General features: G+C 39.5%; 1 protein-coding gene across 1 annotated transcript in view; it reads left to right on the forward strand.

Annotated features, from left to right (window-relative positions):
- Positions 1–20894, forward strand: part of ATP7A (ATPase copper transporting alpha) — a 2674176-nt gene that overhangs the window by 723326 nt on the left and 1929956 nt on the right. The window contains exon 7 of the mRNA XM_044057744.1: positions 15583–15744. Coding sequence (XP_043913679.1) covers positions 15583–15744 — 162 coding nt within the window. The remainder of the gene's footprint in view (positions 1–15582; positions 15745–20894) is intronic.

Genomic DNA, 20894 nt, shown 5'->3' on the forward strand with positions numbered 1-20894 from the left:
GTCCTTTGGTGGCTCATCTCTTCTTGGACCCAAGGTTAAAGACAGACTCACCAGAAGTCAACAGAATGGTAAGACTTGCTGTAGCAGGAGTCCAATTAATCCCTCAAAGATCATTCTCTAGGAATTAGAGATCAGGGAAGATAATGTGGTTCTGTAAGTCACAGAGTTCTTACTATAACTCCCCAGGTGACAGACCCTCCCAAGGCATGTGGTGAGGTAATGCTATTGGACTATGCTTTAGAGGCAGAGACAGACTGGATAACTAGGGCTTTTGCTGTCCTTTTACAGAGAAAGCCTATTTGCACTCCTGAACAATTAGCCAAACCAATAGAAGTGATGTAGCATTATAAAAATAACCAAAAACAAAGTCGAGTAATGCTGTCAAGGATCCAAAATGGTTAAAAACCATAACGTTTATTGGAGATTTAGTGCTTTCATCCCACTAAGGAGACCATCAAAATGACAGTTAAAAAAGCCATAATTTTATACTATTCTCAAGAATCCATTGGTTAATTAAAATAATTGTTTAATTATCCCACCAGTTCAATTCTCAAAGGTACAAGACTGAATTTAAAAGCTTGAAGTGTATGGTGATGTACACAGTATGTGAAAGCATTTGCTCCATACCTATCCATGTACAACATGAAAGGTTTCATATAAAAAATATATAATTTACAATTTATTAGCCCTGATATTCAAAACTGGTGCTATTGATATGTGTTCATTCAACCATGGTGAAAAAGTGGCACCTAATCTAAGCTGCCACATAAGTTCTGTGTTACTAAGTCATCCTTTCCCGTCCCACCCAAGAGGTTAATATACTTTTTTTTCAAAATTCCAAAGGAGAACTTTCTAAATCCAGTACAACTAATTGAGTGTTTATACAAACTAGCAAACCAAGGAATATTCCAGCAATTAACCACACCAGAAAAAATGCAGGAAGTAACAGAAGTAGTAAAAGCTGGTGTGGAAACAAGGCAGGCTCCGAATTCAGAGTTTCAAAAAGAATACTGGTTTATTGTAACCGTTTCTGTAATAGTGTCAGTGCTTCATCAGACATTTTTTAAAACAACTCCCACCTGTGTGTGTGTGTGTGTGTATATATATATATATATATATATATATATATATATATATATATATATATATATATATATATATATATATATATACATACACACACACACGCACACACACCCCAGATAAGACAATCATTCAATTAAAGTGTTCAAGACTTTTAAAGTGAAATGATTTAGCACAAGACATAGTCAAGACAGGCAATGAAAACTTCAACAAAAACTTCAGTACACGAAGAGGCTTAGAGTATAGTGCATTGGCCAAACACACCAAGCATGCAGGGGATGAACACACTTTTCTATTTTTTAGTGCTTCAAGTAATACAAGAGAACTGCAGGATGGGTGTTATTACTAATCAAACTAGAACTTAAATGGATTTTGAGGTGCACATTTTGGACATGGGCTGCATGACTATATTTCTTTGAAACCCATTTTGAAATCCAGAAAACTGAAGAAGTAAAAAATTTTATTTAGAGCAAATGTTTTAAACATGCTATTGTTATAGGGTTCTTGTATTTGCTAAGGATAGCAAATGTTAGGGATAGCAGTGAATAGGTCAACAGATGAAAATGCGGTTAAATATGAAAAAGCCCTTATACAACATAACCAGATGTTCTTCGTGTTTCACTGTTGCAGTCATTACATTTGGGTAATCTGCTGGCAGGTTGCCCTCAGCTGGCCTGATTAACAAAGTCTTGGGTCCTGCGCCGGTTGCTGTCCCTTCTTCCATGGCGTCAGGTCATCAGGGGTATAAAACATGCAGCCGACGCCATTACATCAGTCTTTCTTGCAGCACGGTGCCTGAAGCAGAAGCAGTTCGCAAGTGCCAGTCGGCCGACTCCTGAAATTTTCATTTTTGAGTTTCAGAACCGAAGTCTTCAACTAAAAAGCTAAATACTGCATTGGGGAAACTTTTCCTTGCTCCTTACCGATGTCTTTAAAAGTTAATAATTGCATTACTTGTGGGAAGCAAATACCTCATAAGGATTTTCATTTGTACTGTATTCCTTGCCTAGGCCCTGACAACAACGTACCTTGCTGTCGGTTTTGTGATAAATTTAATCAACGCACTATCAAACATCGGTACATTTTTTTATTCTAAATATTTTGGCTCACGCTTTAATTATCCAGAAATGTCGGCGGTTAGCAATCCTACTACCGGAATACCTAAAAAACGCAAAGAAAAAGGCAGAGAGAGGCCGTTGAGGTCCAAAACTGCCCACAACGCTTCTCCTAAGCCAGTCGCCAATTCGGGTACTCAGTGAGGCACTTTTGCAGCCCCTGATACCCTCTACTTCTGAATCGGAGACCTCTACTGAGACCCATTCGGAGTCCAGTATGCCGCAAGATGCTTCAATTATGGAACCCATGGATGTCTCTACCATAGATTGGTCCGGAGCCGCTGTGCAGGCACCGGCTTCTGAGGGTGTTTTCAGGCCTACCAATTTGTATATTAGACTGACTCCATCTTCAAAACTAAGGCCAGAATCTAGACCTATGCCTAGAAAACTGATGCCTGGGCCACATGTTCAGGCCCCTATGCCTAAAAAACAAATGATCAAAATGGCTGAAGATTTAATTACTCTGATCAGGGGTAGCCAACCCCCCCCCCCTTCTAAGAGGCCTAGGCAAGACATTGATTATGAATCTTCCTAACAGGATTCTATTTCTTTTGACTCTTCTAATGAACAGGAATTGTCTATACCTACTTATGAGGACTCTGATGCAGAAGATTCCATTCCTTCTGCTTCTCCTTCTGAGGATTTTTCTTTTGGGGAAACTTTGCATACCTTAAGGGAACATTTCCACTGGGAAAGTCAGGATTTCTCTGAATCTAAAAAGAGACTTGGGGATTTTCTTCCTCTTCCTCAGCATAGGCCTTTGGCTATACCTCCTGTTCTAGACATTTTTGATGGTTTTTTCTGAATCTTGTATGGCTCCTGATTCTCTGCCTCCGGCTCCTTGTAAGCCAGACAAGATACTACAGGGTTCCTGACTCCCACAAATTCCTTTTCAAAAATCCTACTGCAGATCCTGAAACCATTTCTCAGGGTCCCAAGGGCATTAAGGCTTCTACTGCTAAAAATCCTACCCCTTCTGATAGAGATTCTAGGGCACTGGATAGATGGGGTAAGAAGGTTTACACTTCCGCAACCTTGGCAATCAGGGCTTTAAATTGTTAATTTCATATGCTAAAATATCAACAGTATATCATGGGACTGCTTAAACAGAAAATTATGTTAATTTCTGACTGTGTGGAAAATAAAGATTTATTGCATTCAGCTGAACAAGTTGGAAAACATAATTTGCAATGTGGTTTTGATTCTTTGGAGGCCTCTTGCAGGGCTGCTGTAACAGGGTCTGTGCTAAGAAGACATGCTTGGCTCAAGGAGCAAAATCTGCCTGATCATGTTAAAGCAAAATTGTTGGATACTCCTTTGCAACAGGACCGTCTCTTTGGTAATAAGGCTGAAGAAGTTTTAAAAAAAGATGGAAGATAACGCTAAAGCTATGCAAACTGTGAAAGATTTCTTGCAAGTGCAACCTCCCAGATTTAGTAGGCACTGGCCTACTAAGAACTGGTCCTTTCCAGTTCCTTCGAGAGCCACTCAAGTCAAACCCAGACATTCCAAAGGCTCCAGGTTTCAGTCACAAGAGACTTTTAGAACAAAGCAATGGGGTGCCGCCACCTCCAAATCTGGAAACAAGACACCTCCCTATGGTAAGCAGTCTCAGTGACTTCCCTTTACACTTACCAAACACTTACCTTTTAGCCGCCCCTTTGGGGGGAAAACTGGCTCTTCATGCAAGAAACTGGCAACTTATAACCCAAGACAAATGGGTTTTAAATATAGTATCCCAGGGATACAGATTTCATTTCCACACATTGCCAATTCCAAACAGATGGCCAGACCTGCCCCCAAATCAGTGGGCAGAGGCCCAGAAACAAGTACTTTCCCTCATGAACATGGGGGCTATTCAACCAGTACCAGAAGATGAAAAGGGACAAAAGACTTTTCCTGGTACCCAGAAAAGACAAATCTTTGCATCCAATTCTTGACTTATCTATTCTAAACACCTTTTTGGACAGTCCAAAATTCAAGATGCTGACTCTTCACCAGTTACTTCCTATGCTAGGCAAAAATGCCTGGTTGGCAACTCTAGATTTAAAAGAGGCTTACCTGCATATCCCAATCAGGGAATCTTGCAGAAGATACCTCCGTTTCAAAGCAGGCTACTTGCATTACCAGTTTTCTGCACTGCCGTTTGGCTTATCTACTGCGCCTAGGGTCTTTGCAAAGTGCCTGGCTCCAGTAATTGCATTTTGCAGGCAAAGAAATATTCAAATATATCCATACCTGGCCGATTGCCTAATTCAGACAGAAAACAAGGGCACTCTTCTAAACCATCTGGAGTTGGTAAAAAGTGTTCTAACTTGTCTAGGGTACATTATAAGCGAAAAGAAATCACAACTGGTACCCTCTCAAAAAATTACATTCCTGGGCGCAAGCTTGAATACAACTGCCTAGATGGCTTTCCTTATGCCAGAGAAACAAATTAATTTGGAGACTTACTTCAAACAGCTGGCCACAAAAACCCTGCTTTCTGCAAGGCAAATACTGCAAGCCTTGGGGTTCATGGCCTCCTGCATTCTTCTAATTCCATATGCAAGGCAGCATATGAGGTAACTTCAGTGATACTTAAAAAGTCTATGGAGTCAGCATTGTCACAGTCTGGAAACAATGATTCCTATCATACCTTGCCTGCAACTAGAGTTCCTATGGTGGGAACAGGCCTGCCACCAAAACAAGAGACTGCCATTCACACCACCCCCTGCCGCCCAAACCCTAACTACAGACGCATCAGACTATGCTTGGGGGGCACATCTGGTAGGGAAGTGCATTCAGGGCAAATACAGCCCAAATCAAATGCACCTTCATATCAATCAAAAAGAAGTGCTAGCTGTACAGAATGCACTGACAGCCTTCAAAGACTACCTTCATCCAGGACAACTAATGATAAAGACAGACAACACCACGGTTATGTGGTACATAAACAAGCAGGGGGGGGTACACACTCCTACCCCCTTTGCAGACTAGCCATGGCATTGTGGAACACGGCCTTGACCTATCAAATACAGCTACAAGCTCAGTTCCTGCCAGGAAAGCTGAATACTCTGGCAGACGAACTAAGCAAAAATCTCATGGACCCACACAAATGGAAACTAGAACCACGGATTTTCAACATGTTGACACGCAAATGGGGGGAGTGCAGACATAGATCTTTTTGCCTGACCCCAGAACTATCAGTTGGACAAATTCTGCACAAGAACTCATCACAAAAAAGCCTGGAAAGTGAATGCTCTATCCTTCAGCTGGAACAACTTATCAGGCTATGCCTTTCCCCCTCTGCCTCTGCTCTCCAAAGTTCTACTAAAAGTCAAACAGGACAAACCAAAAATGATTTTGATTGCTCTAGACTGGCCTCGCCAACATTGGTACCCACTCCTGCGCAATGTGTCACACCTTCCACCGTATCACCTGCCTCAGACACCTTACTTACTGGTTCAGCAGAACAACCAAATTCTGCACACTCACCTCCAAACTTTGAATCTTGCAGCGTGGCTAATCACCTAAATTCACCCTTAGCATTCCTCAGCAAACCTGTGATGGATGTCATTTTGGAGGCAAGAAGGCCTAGTACTAGAAATTCTTATGCTGACAAATGGAAAAGATTCTGTGCCTGGAATCAATCAAGGGATAAGCACAGCAGTGCCCAATATTCCTCAGATTTTACAATACTTAACTGAGATGCTTCATAAGGGCCTGTCCTTTTCTTCCATAAAAATCCATGCCTCAGCCATTTCTGCTCATTACAACACAGAACCTCCCCTCTTCTCTCATCCTCTGCTAAAGCAGTATCTCAGAGGGGCCAAAAACTTAAGACCACCCAGGAGAGCTCCAACCCCTATCTGGGACATCAATTTTGTATTGGAAAAACTCACTCTCCCTCCTTTTGAGCCAGCTGCCACTTCAGACTTAAAATTTCTCTCCTGGAAAGCAGCTTTCCTTTTAGCAGTCACTTCAGCTAGAAGGATTTCCGAATTACAGGCTCTTATGGCAGTGGAGCTTTTCATCATTTTTCATGCGGACAGAGTATCTCTCAGGACCAATCCATCCTTCATGCTTAAGGTGGTATCCAGTGTGGCTCTTAATCAGATTTGCCAACTTTCTTTCCCAATCCACAGAACAAGGGGGAGCGGATTCTGCATTCATTGGATGTACACAGACAACTTAGATTTTACTTAAACAGGGCAAAATCTCAAAGAAAATCTGAACAACTACTGGTGGCATTTGCTGCAGGGGCAGAGGGAAAGGCTATTTCAAAGCAAACTATTTCCAAATGGGTACGCCATTGTATTCGTTTCTGCTATATGCACCATGGAAAAACTATCCCCCAGGGGATCAGATCCCATTCCACCAGGGCTGCATCTGCTTCTACAGCCTTTCTCAGGGGTGTTCCTACCAGGGACATTCTAGAAGCTGCTACCTAGAGCTTAGTTCATATGTTCACCAAACATTACCATTTATCTATTTTCTCTAAATCCAGAGCTGGCTTTGCCACTGCTGTCCTGCAGGGCCTTATAGCTGGTCCTAATGCTGTATAATTCCCTCCACCCAACCATAGCTTTGGGAATCTATCCAAATGTAATGACTACAACAGTGAAACACGAAGAACATAGTACAGTTGTGTACACTTACCATAAATGTAAATGCTCGAGGGTATTCACTGTTGCAGTCCTGGTTACCCTCCCTCCAGCCCCCTATTTTTCTCTGGCTATACCTCTACTTTCTTTCTCTATGCTTAAAAGCCCTTTTGCTGTATTTGCTTTTGGGAATGGAGGTATAATTTTGTGTTTTTAATTTTATTTGCTCCCCATTTGGGGGGCACCTGACATGTGGGGCAAGAAAAACTGATGTAATGGCGTCGGCTGCATGTTTTATACCCCTGATGACCTGACGTCATGGAAGAAGGGGCAGCAACCGACACAGGACCCAATACTTTGTTAATCAGGCCGACTGAGGGCAACCTGCCAGCAGGTTACCCAAATGTAATGACTGCAACAGTGAAAACACTCGAACATCTAAATTTATGGTAAGTGTACACAACTGTACTTTTTCCAGAGAGATAAGGGAGATTGTCAAGAGAAACTAGAATATTTTTAAAGTGAATTCAGATACATATGATATGTGGGGGGGGGGGGGGTTGAACTTATTTTTATTACGAAAACTGCAGCTAATTTTAAGCAGCTGTTTGAAAATAAAAGGTTTGAGGTTTCATCAACAGATGGAGGTATTATCCCTTGTGGATGTTGCAAACAATGTTATCTTGTAATAAGTATACAAACTCTGATACTTGATAACATCCTTAACAGGAAAATAATATTTTAGAAAGGGAACTGTTCCACACCAAGAGTTGTTTATGTGGCAAAGACTGTTGTCCAGCATTCTACATTGACAAAACAGAGAGTGCGTTTAAAACATGCATTTATGAACATCTTTATGATATTACCAACCATAAAGAAAACAGTGCCTTGTATAAACACTCAATTAGTTGTAGTAGATTTTAAAAGTTCTCATTTGGAATTTTGGAAAAAAATAATATTAACCCTAGTGGGAGACTGGAAAGGATGGCTTAGTAATACAGAACTGATGTGGCAGCTTAAGTTAGGTGCCACTTTTTCACCAGGGTTGAATAAACTTGTAAGTTTTGAATATTAGGGATAATAAATTATATATTTTTACATGAAATCTTGCATATTGTATATGGATATGTATGGAGCAATTGCTTTCACATACTGTGTATGTCACCATGTACTTCAAGCTTTTAGATTCATTCTTGTACCTTTAGTAACTGAATTGGTGAGGTAATTATACAATTATTTAATTAACCAATCGAGTCTTTTTGAGAGTATAAAACAATGGCTTTTTTAACTGTTTGTCATTCTGGCGAAGTCTCCTTAGTGGGACTAAAGCGCTCAATCTCTAATAAATTATATGTTTTTTAACCATTTTGGATCCTTGGTGGCTTTATTTTACTTTTCTCCTGAACGATTGCTTGAGTGTTGCACTCTGTATGCAGTCAGGGGGACCTGTCTTTACATCCTTAAGTCTGGCACATCATAGCTTCAGATTCTTGGGTGCTAAAGGTAATTTCCAGGGGCTACTCAATTCTCTTTTCCCTTCCACGGCAGATAAAAAAAAAAAACAATGTTCCACCCACTCAGTGGGACCTCATCAAGCATAGAAATGTAAAAGCTGCTAAAGAAAAAAGAAAGTCATCCAGCCAGTCCCCAAAGACCAGGTAGAATACAAAGTCTATTTGAGGTTCTTTTTAGTACCAGAGAAGATGGTGAACCTCAGACCCATAATGGATCTCAGTCACCTAAACCAGTTTGTTCACCAAGATCATGGCAGTGGTAGCAGCGCAGCTATGTCTGCTTGGATCCAAGTCTTCCTGTATCCCAGTGATTGCCTCCTAACTGCTGCCTCTAAGCATCTACAGCTGTACCACCTGCACCAGCTGCTGCAGTTGTTACCGGACTTGGGGATTACTGTGAACCTACCATAGTGTTGCCTGACTCCAACCTAGGAATAGACTTTATAGGGTGCCACCTAGATACCATCTTTCAGATAGACTCTCTCAGTCCAGAATTTTGTCACTTTACCTCTCGGCTGTGAAGGTCCCACATCATCCATCACTACCAGCAAGTTTAGTTCTGCATCTGTAAGGCCTTATGGCATCTACAATTCTGATGGTTCCTCTAGCTAGGTACTGCATGACAATGTACCTCATATAGTGTAATGGTCTCAGTCAGTTCATCCATTGCATGCAAAAATTCGAAGTACTCAAGTTGGCAGACAGCACATTGCTTGGTGGGTAATGTCCCCAACAGTTACTGAGGAGTGTCCTTTCCATTTAGATCAGTGGTAGTGGTAGTAACCACGGATGCCTCCCTTCTAGAGTGGGAGGGAGCACTTCGAAGGGTGAATGGCCCAAGGTATATGGTCAGCCCTAGAGGTCAATCTACACAGTGTCTTGGAGCTAAGGGCAATCCTCCTAACACTGTAGGCATTCCAGGACCTCCTCTCCAAGGTTGTTTTTTTCCATACAGATGGACAGCATGGTGGTGATATGGTACATCAAGCAGGGGGGAGCATGTTGAGAGGCCATGAGACTTTGGCAGTGGGTGATGTCTTCACACCATTTTCTAGCAGCAACAGACATCCTGGGGTCAATCTGTGTGTTAGCTGGCAAATTGAGCAGATCTGTCCAGATGCCTCTTAAGTGGTCCCTCAGTCCTGGCATATTTGATCTTCATTTGCTGGGGGCCAACCTTGCTGCAGCCTCTTATCTCAATAACAAATGCAGCAGGCATTTTTTTCCTGATCCCTCCACAGGGTCCGTCACTGAGAGATACTCTGGTCCACTGTTGACCCGCTGTTCTCCAGTATGCTTTTCCACCATTGCCCCCAATGAACAAATGCATACAGAAAGCAAGATAGAGCAAGGCCAGGATCATCCTCATTGCCCACTTTTGGCCGCAACAGACGTGGTCTCCCTACCTGTGGCCTCTTCTAGTACATTCCCTATGGTTGCTGGATTTCATTCCAAACCTACTAACTCAACCATCTGGACTGCTTCCTCCATATCAGAAGTCCATGAAATTAAGTGCATGGTTCCTCTATTTTACATATAGCCAGAGATGCCAGGCTTCCCCTGTGGTAATCCATTTTCTTTCTGCTTCTCAGAAACCAGCCACTAGAAAGATATTTCAGAGCAAGTAGATTATTTTTTTAACCCTTTCTAAAGGGCTGTATCATTTTTCAGCACCTGTTCATCTGTACTAGAATTCTTATCTGAGCTATTCAACAAAGGCTCCAGCTTTTCCACTGTCAAGGTTCAGATGGTGGCTGTTTCAGATTTTCATGTTGGAAGCAAGGACAATCCTTTAGTTTCATACTGAAAATCTCTAAAGCTTTTCTGAAAGGTATTTCCTACTAAGACGTCCCATTAGAGACCGAGCCCCTGCATGGGACATTACCATTATGCTGCAAGCTCTGACTCAGTTTCCATTTGAACCCACAGCTATGGCAACCTCAAGGTGAATTTCTTGGCGTCCATGTCTTGAACACATAATTAATGCATTATGATCGATGACTTGATAATAGTCTTCTATATTATGTGTTTCAGACATGAATAGCAAGAAATTCACCTAGTGAGTGGAACAAAGTAAGCAGCTGGCCGCAACACCAAAGAAGGCTGATATAGCATACAAAGCACCCAAGGGCAGACATACAGTGGATATAAAAAGTGTAGACACCCCCTGTTAACATGCCAGGTTTTTGTGATATAAAAAAATGAGACCACAATAAATCATTTCAAAACTTTTCCCACCTATAATGTGACCTATAACTGGTACAATTCAGTCGAAAAACAAATTAGGGGAAAAAATAAAAACATAAAAACCATACAATAAGCTGGTTGCATAAGTGTGTACACCCTTAAACTAATACTTTGCTGAAGCACCTTTTGATTTAATTACAACATTCAGTCTTCTTGGCTACACACCTGCTATCAATTAAAGAGACTCTGATTAACCCCAAATAAAGTTCAGCTGTCTAAGTAGGATTTTCCTGACATTTACTCAGTTGCCTGCTACAGCAAGAGCCATGGTTTGCAGAGAGCTTACAAAGCATCAAAGGGATCTCATTGTTGAAAGGTGTCAGTCAGGAGAAGTGTACAAAAAAAATTCCACAGCATTGGATATACCATGGGACACAGTGAAGAAAATCATCAAAAAGTGGAGAAAGTATGGTACAACAGTGATGTTGCAAAGAACTGGATGTCCCTCCAAAATTGATGAAAAGACAAGAGGAAAACAGGTCAGGGAGGCTACCAAGAGACGTACAGCAACACTGAAGGAACTGCAGGAATTTCTGGCAAGTATTGGTTGTGTACTAAATGTGATAATCTCCCACATTCTCCATATGTCTGGACTATGGGCCAGGGTTGCAAGACGGAAGTCTTTTCTTACACAGAAAAGCATCCAGGCCTGGCTAAAATTTGCAAAACAATACATCAAGTCTCCCAAAAGCATGTGGGAAAATGCGTTATGGTCTGATGAGACCAAGGTTGAACTTTTTGGCCACAATTCCAAAAGGTATGTTTGGCGCAATAACAACACTTTGCATTACCAAAAGAACACCATCCGCACAGTGAAGCATGGTGGTGACAGTATCATGCTTTGGAGTTGCTTTTCTTCAGCTGGAACTGGGGATTTAGTCAAGATGGAAGGAATTATGAACAGTTCCAAATACCAGTCACTTTTTGCCCAAAACCTTCCAGCATCTGCTAGAAAGCTGAAATGAAGAGGAATTTCACCTTTCAACATGACAATGACCCCAAGCGTACATCCAAATCAACAAAAGAATGGCTTCATCAGAAAAAAATTAAAGTTTTGGAATGGCCCAGCCGGTGCCCAGACCTGAATCCAATAGAAAATCTGTGGGGTGACCTGAAGAAGGCTGTGCACAAGAGATGCCCTCGCAATCTGACAGATTTGGAGCACTTTTGCAAGGAAGAGTGGGCAAATATTGCCAAGTCAAGATGTGTCATGCTGATAGACTCTTACCCAAGAAGACTGAATGTTGTAATTAAGTCAAAAGGTGCTTCAACAAAGTATTAGTTTAAGGGTGTGCACACTTATGCAACCAGCTTATTGTACGTTTTTTATTTTTTATATTTTTTTCTCCTAACAGATTTGTTTGTTTTTCATTTGAATTGTACAGGTTATAGGTCACATTAAGGTGGGATTATATCACAAGAACCTAACATTTTAACAGGATTGCATACACTTTTTATATCCACTGTATTCTTTACAACAGTCATACAATTCATTGTGCTATTTATTCTGTTTCTACGCTCTCACAGTACAAAAATGTTTCCTTTAGTAACTTTACCCTCTGTTAACGAATCCAGGATTGTAGACAATTATGGCAAAAGGTATGTACCTCCAGCTTTAAATTTCTTAGCTTATTTGATAATTTATAAGCTCCATTTTAAGTTAAAGTTTGGGAAACACTGATCTGGAAGGTTTTGTTTAACAGTATTTTAAGAGGAGAAGTACCAAGATCCTGGAAGAAAGTGTTGGTAACTGAAATACCTAAAGAGGGTAAAGATCCATCAGATCCAGCTTCATACAGGCCAATTTCAGTACTAAACCACAATTATAAAGTGTTTGTGTATAATAGTTAAAAGAATGGCAAAAGTGATGCCAAATTGATAGGCATGGTTCAGTGTGGTTTTGTGTAGGGGTGCAAACATTTGACAACATTAACAGAACACTGATGATTCAGAGGGAAGTAGAATGTAAGAAAATACCACAGTAGTTTGTAGGTCTTTATGTAGAGAAGCATTTGTCAGAGTAAGCTGGAACTTGATGAGTAGAGGAATGGAAGTATTTGCATTCCCTGATAAAATTATATGGTTGATTAAAAGGTTATATGAAGGATCAGAAGTAAAAATTAAAGTGGGTAGGGTCCTCTCTGATAATTTCTAGTTGAGCAGAGGAACCTGGAAGGGGTATCTCCTCTCCCCTTTATTATTTGCATTATATTCGAACCATTGGCAAAGAAAATAAGGAACTCTGATATTCAAGGACATAATTGGTGTGGTAGTCAAGAAAAGCTGGCTCTGTTTGTAGATGACATTATTTTATACCTGACAAAACCAGAAAGGGACATTACAGTTTTGTGGAACATATTGAGAGAGTTTCAAATATTTTCAGGATACAAAATGAATGAAGCTAAAACATCAAGGCAATAGCTGTAAATTATGTACCCACAACCCATTGGTTCAGCAATATCCATATTTATGTGTACACGATACAATGAAGTATTTAGGAGTATGGATCATACAACTGAGAAAATGAAAGCTCTGTTATATGGATATTGATAGTAAGATACAAGCAGTTCAAATGTATTTAATCCCTTAAGTCTTGTACACAGGTCAGTCATATTTTTATGATTCAGAGGAGAAGTTGTGAATAGCAATTGATAAAGAGCTGAAGGATTTTATCTGGGAGGGGAAGAGTACAAGAGTCAAGCGGGATAAGCTTATTCTTCCAATAGAGCAAGGCGGAGTGGGATTACCCGATTTGAAGGAGTATTTCAGAGCAGTACAGTTAAGGCTTCTATACATAGCACAAGCAGAAAACTATAATTCAAAGTGGAAAGATATGATGATGAAACAGGGGGAAGCTCAAGAAACAAGGAGAGACTGGGATTTTGGATGCAGACCTTTAAGGAGAATAACAGTAATCATATAGAATATTATATTCATAAAGTAGCAGAAAGTAGTCTAAGAACTAAGCCAACACGGGAATGGAGAAAGAAGATTCTGCCAGTAGGGATGACTGCAGTTAGGACTACAGACAATAGGCAAGAGGGGGCTGGAATTTATTGAAGAAAACTGGCAAAGGAACCAAGGTATTTGGGAGCACATAACTAGAGAGGGAAAGGTAATAGAATGGTTATTTGGACTGCAAGTTAGAGATTGCCTTCCCTATCAAGGACTGATATCAGAGTTTAGACAAAGGGAAATAAATAGAGTGGTCCTAAATGAAAGCCCAGCACTGTTAGACTTTTTAGTAGAATATAGAACAGAAGTTGTCATTACGAAAGGAATAATTAGTACAACATGATAACTATAAGAATCAATCGGAGGAAGTGAGAAAGGATTGGAAAGAGAGATTGAATAAGCAATTCACAAAGAAACAATGGGGGATATATGTATGTCTCTCAAACATGCAACAGAGTCTAGAAGATTTAGGAAGTGTTTACATAGGTATTTTTATACCCCAAGTAGTGTCCAAAGAATCTTTCCTGGGTAGACTGCAAATGTTGGAGGTGTGATGGGGAAGAAAGAGGTAACTGGGAACATATTTTCTTGGGGTGTAATGAGTTGACAGACTTTAAAGATTCTATGCAGACTGCTCTGTTGGAGATGCTGGGTGAGCAAATTGGTATAGCTAAGGAAATGATTTTTTTGAGCTGTTATATGGAATCGGAATTTCCTATACATAGTAAGGCCTTGCTAAGTCCAAGTATGATGGCTGCCAAAAAAGCATTTACTAGAAAATGGAAATCAAAGTCTAAACCAACATTACTAGAAGTAGCAAAGATAGTAACAGATAAAACGACTGGAATTGGGATCTTTAGAAAAGGGTAGGAGCAGATTACATAGGAAAAAATGGGAATTGTGGGATCAATACATGGAGAAGAGGAACGAGGTTTAAAAGAATGCAGGATTTGAATGACCTTTGTAATGTTTGGCTGACAATGACTGTATATATTATAAATGATATAAATGTTTGTAGCTACAGTTGTGTCAGCATGGTTTGTAATGTATAATGTTTGCAATTGAAATTGTGTTGGTATGGTTTATTTTCATTTATATAAATGTAAGATTACCTTTGTCATATGTGATAATTTAAGACGTTTCTTGTTTAAAAAAAATCAGGATTCACTGTAGAACCTGCTAATGGCTTTACAAATGGATTGGAAAAAATGGACTGAAGACTTCATGATGCTGTAGATGCCTCTTTGTGATTAGCCATTATGGAAGTTGTGAGAAGGTGCTTGTCTTATAATGGAACCATAGCCTGATTATATCAAATCTTGTTGACCAACTTGCATTATTATGTTTAACCTGGAAGAGAAAATAAAGGTGTATTAATCTTAAAGAAATTTATTGCTGTCCTGCCTAAGATCATTAGAGGAACAAACTGTTATCTTCAAATGCTCATTCAACAAATGTGTTCGTATTAGTATTAGCAGGTGTTGGTGTACTCTTAAAATAACAGATACAGCTGTATAAAACATATGCTATGTTTAAAGAGGTGAGCACCTCTTAACACATTTTGGGCAGCAAACATTGTTTACATCACTATGTATGCATTTGTGAATCACAAACATTATTTGCAACACATTTTGGGTTCCGTATACTGTTTTGTTTAGTGAGAAGCATCAGAATATGTCTGTGTATGTAGCTATGTATGTATGCTAATTCCGTACTGGCAATCTTGGAAAGACTGAAGCAGCTAACAATGGTGAAAGCAGTTTTCACACAAATTTGTCAATCTCTGTATCCCATTGACTAAATGTGAATGATGATTGGAAGTTTGGTAACATAAGGAAGTTGAAACTTGATCAGTTACACCACCATGTTTTACATCTTGGGAATGTAGGGAAGCTGTAATGTTTGGTGTGTGTTTTGGTTATCACACAAAATGTCTTACTTCTGTGAGGCTCTTTCATATGTGATTGAATGGTGATGGCTATTGAAGGTTATCACAGAACAATGTAATATAGTATCAGCTTTGATTTTTGATGAGATATTCTTGGGTTTCCAAAGTAAAAATTACATTCATTTCTGTTCTAGATAAGGAAAATGACCTCTGCTTCTTGTGTCCATAAGATAGAATCAAAACTGACAATCCAAAAGGGTATAGTCTATGCTTCTGTCTCCCTTGCCACAAGCAAAGCCCATGTAAGATATGATCCAGAGCACATTGGTCCACGAGATATCATTGAATTAATTGAGGTACGTAGTATATTTTTCAAAAATCCTTCTCATTAGGTTTTACTTTGCTTTTTCATTACTGTCTTTTTCTTGAATGCCTAAACTGTAAAAGTGATGTTAACTGGTATAAGTAAAATTGTGTGTTGGAGCATGACTATGAAACTAAATTTCTGATACTTAATACTATACTGCTATTGAAGGTTTTTGCACTTGTGTCCCCATTTTTCGAAGTTTTACATTTCAAGTTAATATATCAACCTTGGGAAAGGCTTATTTTTGACATTAAATATGGAATATTGGTAAAAGCAGAATTGCAGAATGTATGTGTGTGCGCGTGTCTGTCTGTATACATCTATACGTAAATATATGTAATATGAATGTATGTTAAATGTTTAACTATAAAAAGTTTAAACACTTGGACCTATCCAAAAAGAGATCAAATCACATAGATTTGGAAAATAAAACAACAAAAATATGTATATTTTTTACAGGGGGCGGGAAAGCCTCCTTCCACACCCCTACTAATTATATGTACCACCTCTGTGATCCCACTATAATGGGGAAAAGACAAATTTTTCTTCCCCATTATACCGTGATCGTGCACATCCAAATACCAACAGCATTCATAATCTTGATTTTCAAACTCATCTGGCAATTCAAGTGTTCAAACTTTTCACAGTTTGAACACGATACATATTCTGTGGGATTGGCTCTGCAAGTAGGAATTTTACAAAATCATTGCTTGGCAGACAAGGTTTTCTAATGACTATACTTTGGGACTTGCTGAAGTATTAACTTTCCAGAATGAGATGTTTGAGACACTGCTCCTAATTTGTCCCCCAATCATCTCACTCCTTACTGCATAAAACGCATTCTTCAGATTTCTCGTGTATTAATATACATTTATGTGAAGTAACGTCAGCTATGTTTCATTGATCATTTTAAATTGATCTTAACCCAGTACTAAGCATGTTGTGGACTTGATCAGAATAATTCTTAAATTCAGATTCAAAAGACATTTTAATCAATGCAAATTTTCAGTCCTTCAAATTGTGATCAACTCGCAAACTGTCCATGTACAAGTCTGATTTCTTCAGTTGTTTGCCATGATGTAATAGGTCTGCTATATCTGAATATGTTGTCTTGCTTTGGGGACAGTTTTTGATGCAGTAAAATTTTTCATAGAAACATGACTTGCAACTTGCAATTCTTGACTGTAACCATTCCCACAGTCTCTGTTTTGTCTCTTTATTTATTAACTGGAGTAGAGCGCCAGTCCAGTGGATAATTTTCAGGCACAGCCCAGGGAGTACATGACATACATCCATTGAACTTAATATTTCATTTAAAAAGAAGAAATAGAAGAAGAAGAATACAGCTATATGAAAAGAATACAGCAGAGTACATAGACATACAAACATTTACAAGACTTCTCTGAGAAGGGAAACTAACAATGTACAAGTAGATTGGTGGTAAGTGAAGTGATAACTTGAACGTGTAGGATTTTGGTGAATGAAGCATTTGCAGCACACAGTTCATAAAGTCCTGTTATTATATATAATGTAAAATATACAGATTAGGTAGTAAAGAGGTGGAGTTGAGGTAGATGTGGATGTTGGGTTAAGAGTAGCCAGAGTGAGCAATTACAGTGTGTTAGTAAGAAAATAGAAAAGAGATGAGGATGTAGAAGTTAGGATGAGATTTTTATGTGATTGCTGCGTTTTGGTAGAACATGCATTACGTTTATGTGAGAGATTTTTTTAAATTCTCTTCTGAAGTTTTTGATGGAGGTTGAGAATGTTTTGTCTTTGGGAATGCTTGCCATGTTTTGGGGCTCAGTATGCAGAAGCCTTGATTAGTCCTGGTCAGATGATTTAGTGGTATGTGAAGAGGCTGGGTAGATTGTGATAATTAAGCTGTACAGGAATAGAAGTCTTTGGAGACAAAATAGATGAAAAATGTCCATGTGCCGGTACCTAGCAGGAGGGAGATCTTTTGTGGGATGGGTAGCCATTTTGCTTTTTATCTAGTCTGATGCAGTGGTGGTCCTTTCTTGATGAGAGGTTTGCGAACCAGCATCCATTGTTTATTAATGACTGGAGTGTACTGAATTCTTTTAGAGGCTGTTGCAGTCAGTGGTATATTGTATTCTACTTGTGGAAGGAGTACACCTTTTTCTTATGGCTGCTCTGCCTTTAGGAGGTTAGGAAGTATGAGATTTTCATTGACCAAAAGATGAGTTTGTTAACTTCTGCTTTGGTTATTTGAATGTGGTTGGTAAAAGTGAGTGTTGCCTCATGCCAGATACCCACGTGTTTGTAGGACTGGACTGTTTCTGGTATTTCATTGTTATGGAAGAAGTTTGTCCAGTCACTGTGTACTTTATTTAACATCCGTGGGGTTCCATTGGGTTGTTAATTTTTTTTTTTGATTGAGTAAAAGTTTAGTGTAGCATAGCAATGTACTGAGTTGTAAAACGTCTTGTTTCAGTTGGTGTTTAATAAGAGCGCAGGTGGGGCCAGGTGGGTAGATGACTATGTCATGAGCATATATAATGATTGGCAGTGGGTAGAGGTCATGTGGCAATTTGATGTATATGGAAAATAGTAAGGGGAACAAAACTGAATGTTGAGAGACCACTTTGGTAATGGAAGCTGTTGCTGAGTTTACTATACCAAGGTATATAGTGAAGTATCAGTGGGAGAGGAAGTTTTTAAACTAAAGGGAAGCTTCTGGGCTTAGGCTGTTTGCAAGTAAGTAGATGATTAGGATTGCAATTGATTCTGTTGAAAGCGTCGGAGAGGTCAGTGGAGATGGCTACTATTAGGAGTCTTTTATCCCTGTTTTGCAGAGCATTGTCTGTAAAGTTGAGCAGAGCAGTCATTGTGCTTCTTCCGGTCCAAACTCCGTGCTGGTTTTGAAATAGGATTTTGTATTATTGTAAGCAGTGAGCTGCTTGATTGTAGATTAGTTGTTTTAGTAATTTTTCTAGAGTGTGGAGGAAGGCAATGGGTCTGACATTGTTGTTGACTTCGGGCTATGGTTTTGGGAATAGGTGCAATTCTTACTATTTTCGATTTCTTGATTATGGCATTTGTGATTATCCATAGTTATACAGGTGTTTTAAAGCTGCAGAGTATGGTCTTTGCTGTGGAGTGAGAACCAAGGGTAGAGTCCATCAAATGTAGGCAGGCCATCAAAGGAATTTTGTTGAACTCAGTTTTTATGCTTTTGGTGGTGGTTTTTTGGAAGTAGAAAAGAAGAACATCAGTGATGTCATTTGGGGTAAAATTGAATGTTCACCATTCTCACTGTTGACACAACCCTTAGGATACATGGGTTGTTCCCTGCCTAAGGAACAACAATAGGCCACATTCAAAGCATCTGCCCTCCTCCCAGACACTTCTTCACTCTGACTCCTGATCTGCTGATCCCAAGGAGAGAAATTGGCAGTCAAAGTGAAGATTCCTTCACTTCTTTCTTGCTGTCTTGGGAAGAAGCATCTCTCGGGCTTTAAAGGAGCAGTAATATGTTGAGAGCTTCATTTCTGAGAATTACATCCCTGTTATAGAAGCCTTCCACTCAGAAATTATTGCCCTTTTGAGAAAAGTAGCATTTTATTTATTTATTTTTTTAAAACTAAAAACAGTATTTCCTTTAAGAAACTTTTCTTTTTTTTAATACACAACATTGGACGTTTCCTGTCGAGAACTGCTGTTTTTAGTTTAGAGCTTTAGTTAAGGTATTTGGCGCTAGTTTTGTGTAAAAAAAAATAAATAAATAAAAAATAAAGAGCTGCATACTGCTTGTGAAGACTTTGAATTTTGTGAGACGTAAAAATTTATGGAGGAATGGGTGTGAACTTGTATGTCAGCTTAATGCTTATGCTCACTTTGTGATAATCTACCTGCCATTTTGATTCAGTTAGTGTGTGTATGTGTGTGTGTGTGTGTGTAAGTGTTTGAACAGTGCTAACAGGGGAATTCTGTTATATTTTTCCTTTTTATAATACAAGGGACTGGGGAAAGTGCTGAGTTTAAGTGTGATGCTTATGAACACTCATTGATAGCTTACCTTCTGACCGACTCACTTCAGCTTTTCTTACTGTTTTTGGTGCTTCTTCCCTGGTTACAGCATGGATACTTATTCTGTTTTGGATGGCTGTTTTCCCACATTATGTAGAAAGAAAATAATTGCTTACTGAGGAGTCCTGGTTATTGTTGCTGACTTTGTCTACGTCTCAGCCAATAATGGATGAACCTGCATTGGCCATCGGTTGTTCCTTAGACCTCTCACATACATCTCTGGCTTTCTGTGTTGTAGTTTTTTTAGCCAGCTTGAACTGGGGGTTGGACACGTCCACTTTGGTTATTCCAGTGTCCAACACTGGCATGAGAAGACCCTCTTCTAGGTCTGGGAAGATACTCCAGGACATTCTTCTCAGGGTAACCTGGCGGTCAGTCCTCTTCTGCTGGAATTCCTATTAAGAAAAAATAAAAAGTTGAACATTGTTGTTCTGATGAACTACTTTTAAAAAAGATGAGTTCCTTATCTTGGCTAAACAGGCATTACAAAACAGTAAATTCTGGTATGTGGAAGCCATTACAGATGCGCTTTTCCTGTAAAAGTTATTCCTGAGGAGACTGGGGTCTGATGATTCTGATGTTGACAGTAATAGGATGACTTCCACAGATTCTGAAGCCCAACTGTCTAATTGTGAGAAAAACTTTTATTCTTATTCTCCTTTGGGGGAATTTTCTTTTAATAAGACCATTGCCATGACAAATGAGGTATCTTTATGGGAACAAATGTATGTTCCCCTGAACTGAGGAGATATGATTTGTTACCAATGGATGTATCTCACTTCTGTCCCATCCCTCGTGTACTGCCAGCCCTGGAAGGTGTATTGATTGTTGCCTGTACTCATCCTGATTCCCATCTGTCACTCCCCCCTCAAAAAAAGCAGATAAACTGTGCACTGTACCTCAGGCCAGTACATTTCTTTTGTATCACTTTAGGTCAGTTACAGCAGCTATTTTAACTGCGTTTCATACTCGCAACAGGCTGGTGTTTAGTACCAACCCTTTACCTGATAATAAAGAAGGTAAAATGCTGAACTGTATTGGGTAAGAGAATGTTTTCTTCTTCCACTTTAGCCTTCAGAAATTTGA

The sequence above is a fragment of the Protopterus annectens genome, chromosome 15.part0 (assembly GCF_019279795.1).
Source record: "Protopterus annectens isolate FY-2018-M chromosome 15.part0, PAN1.0, whole genome shotgun sequence".
Lineage (NCBI taxonomy): Eukaryota > Metazoa > Chordata > Ceratodontiformes > Protopteridae > Protopterus > Protopterus annectens.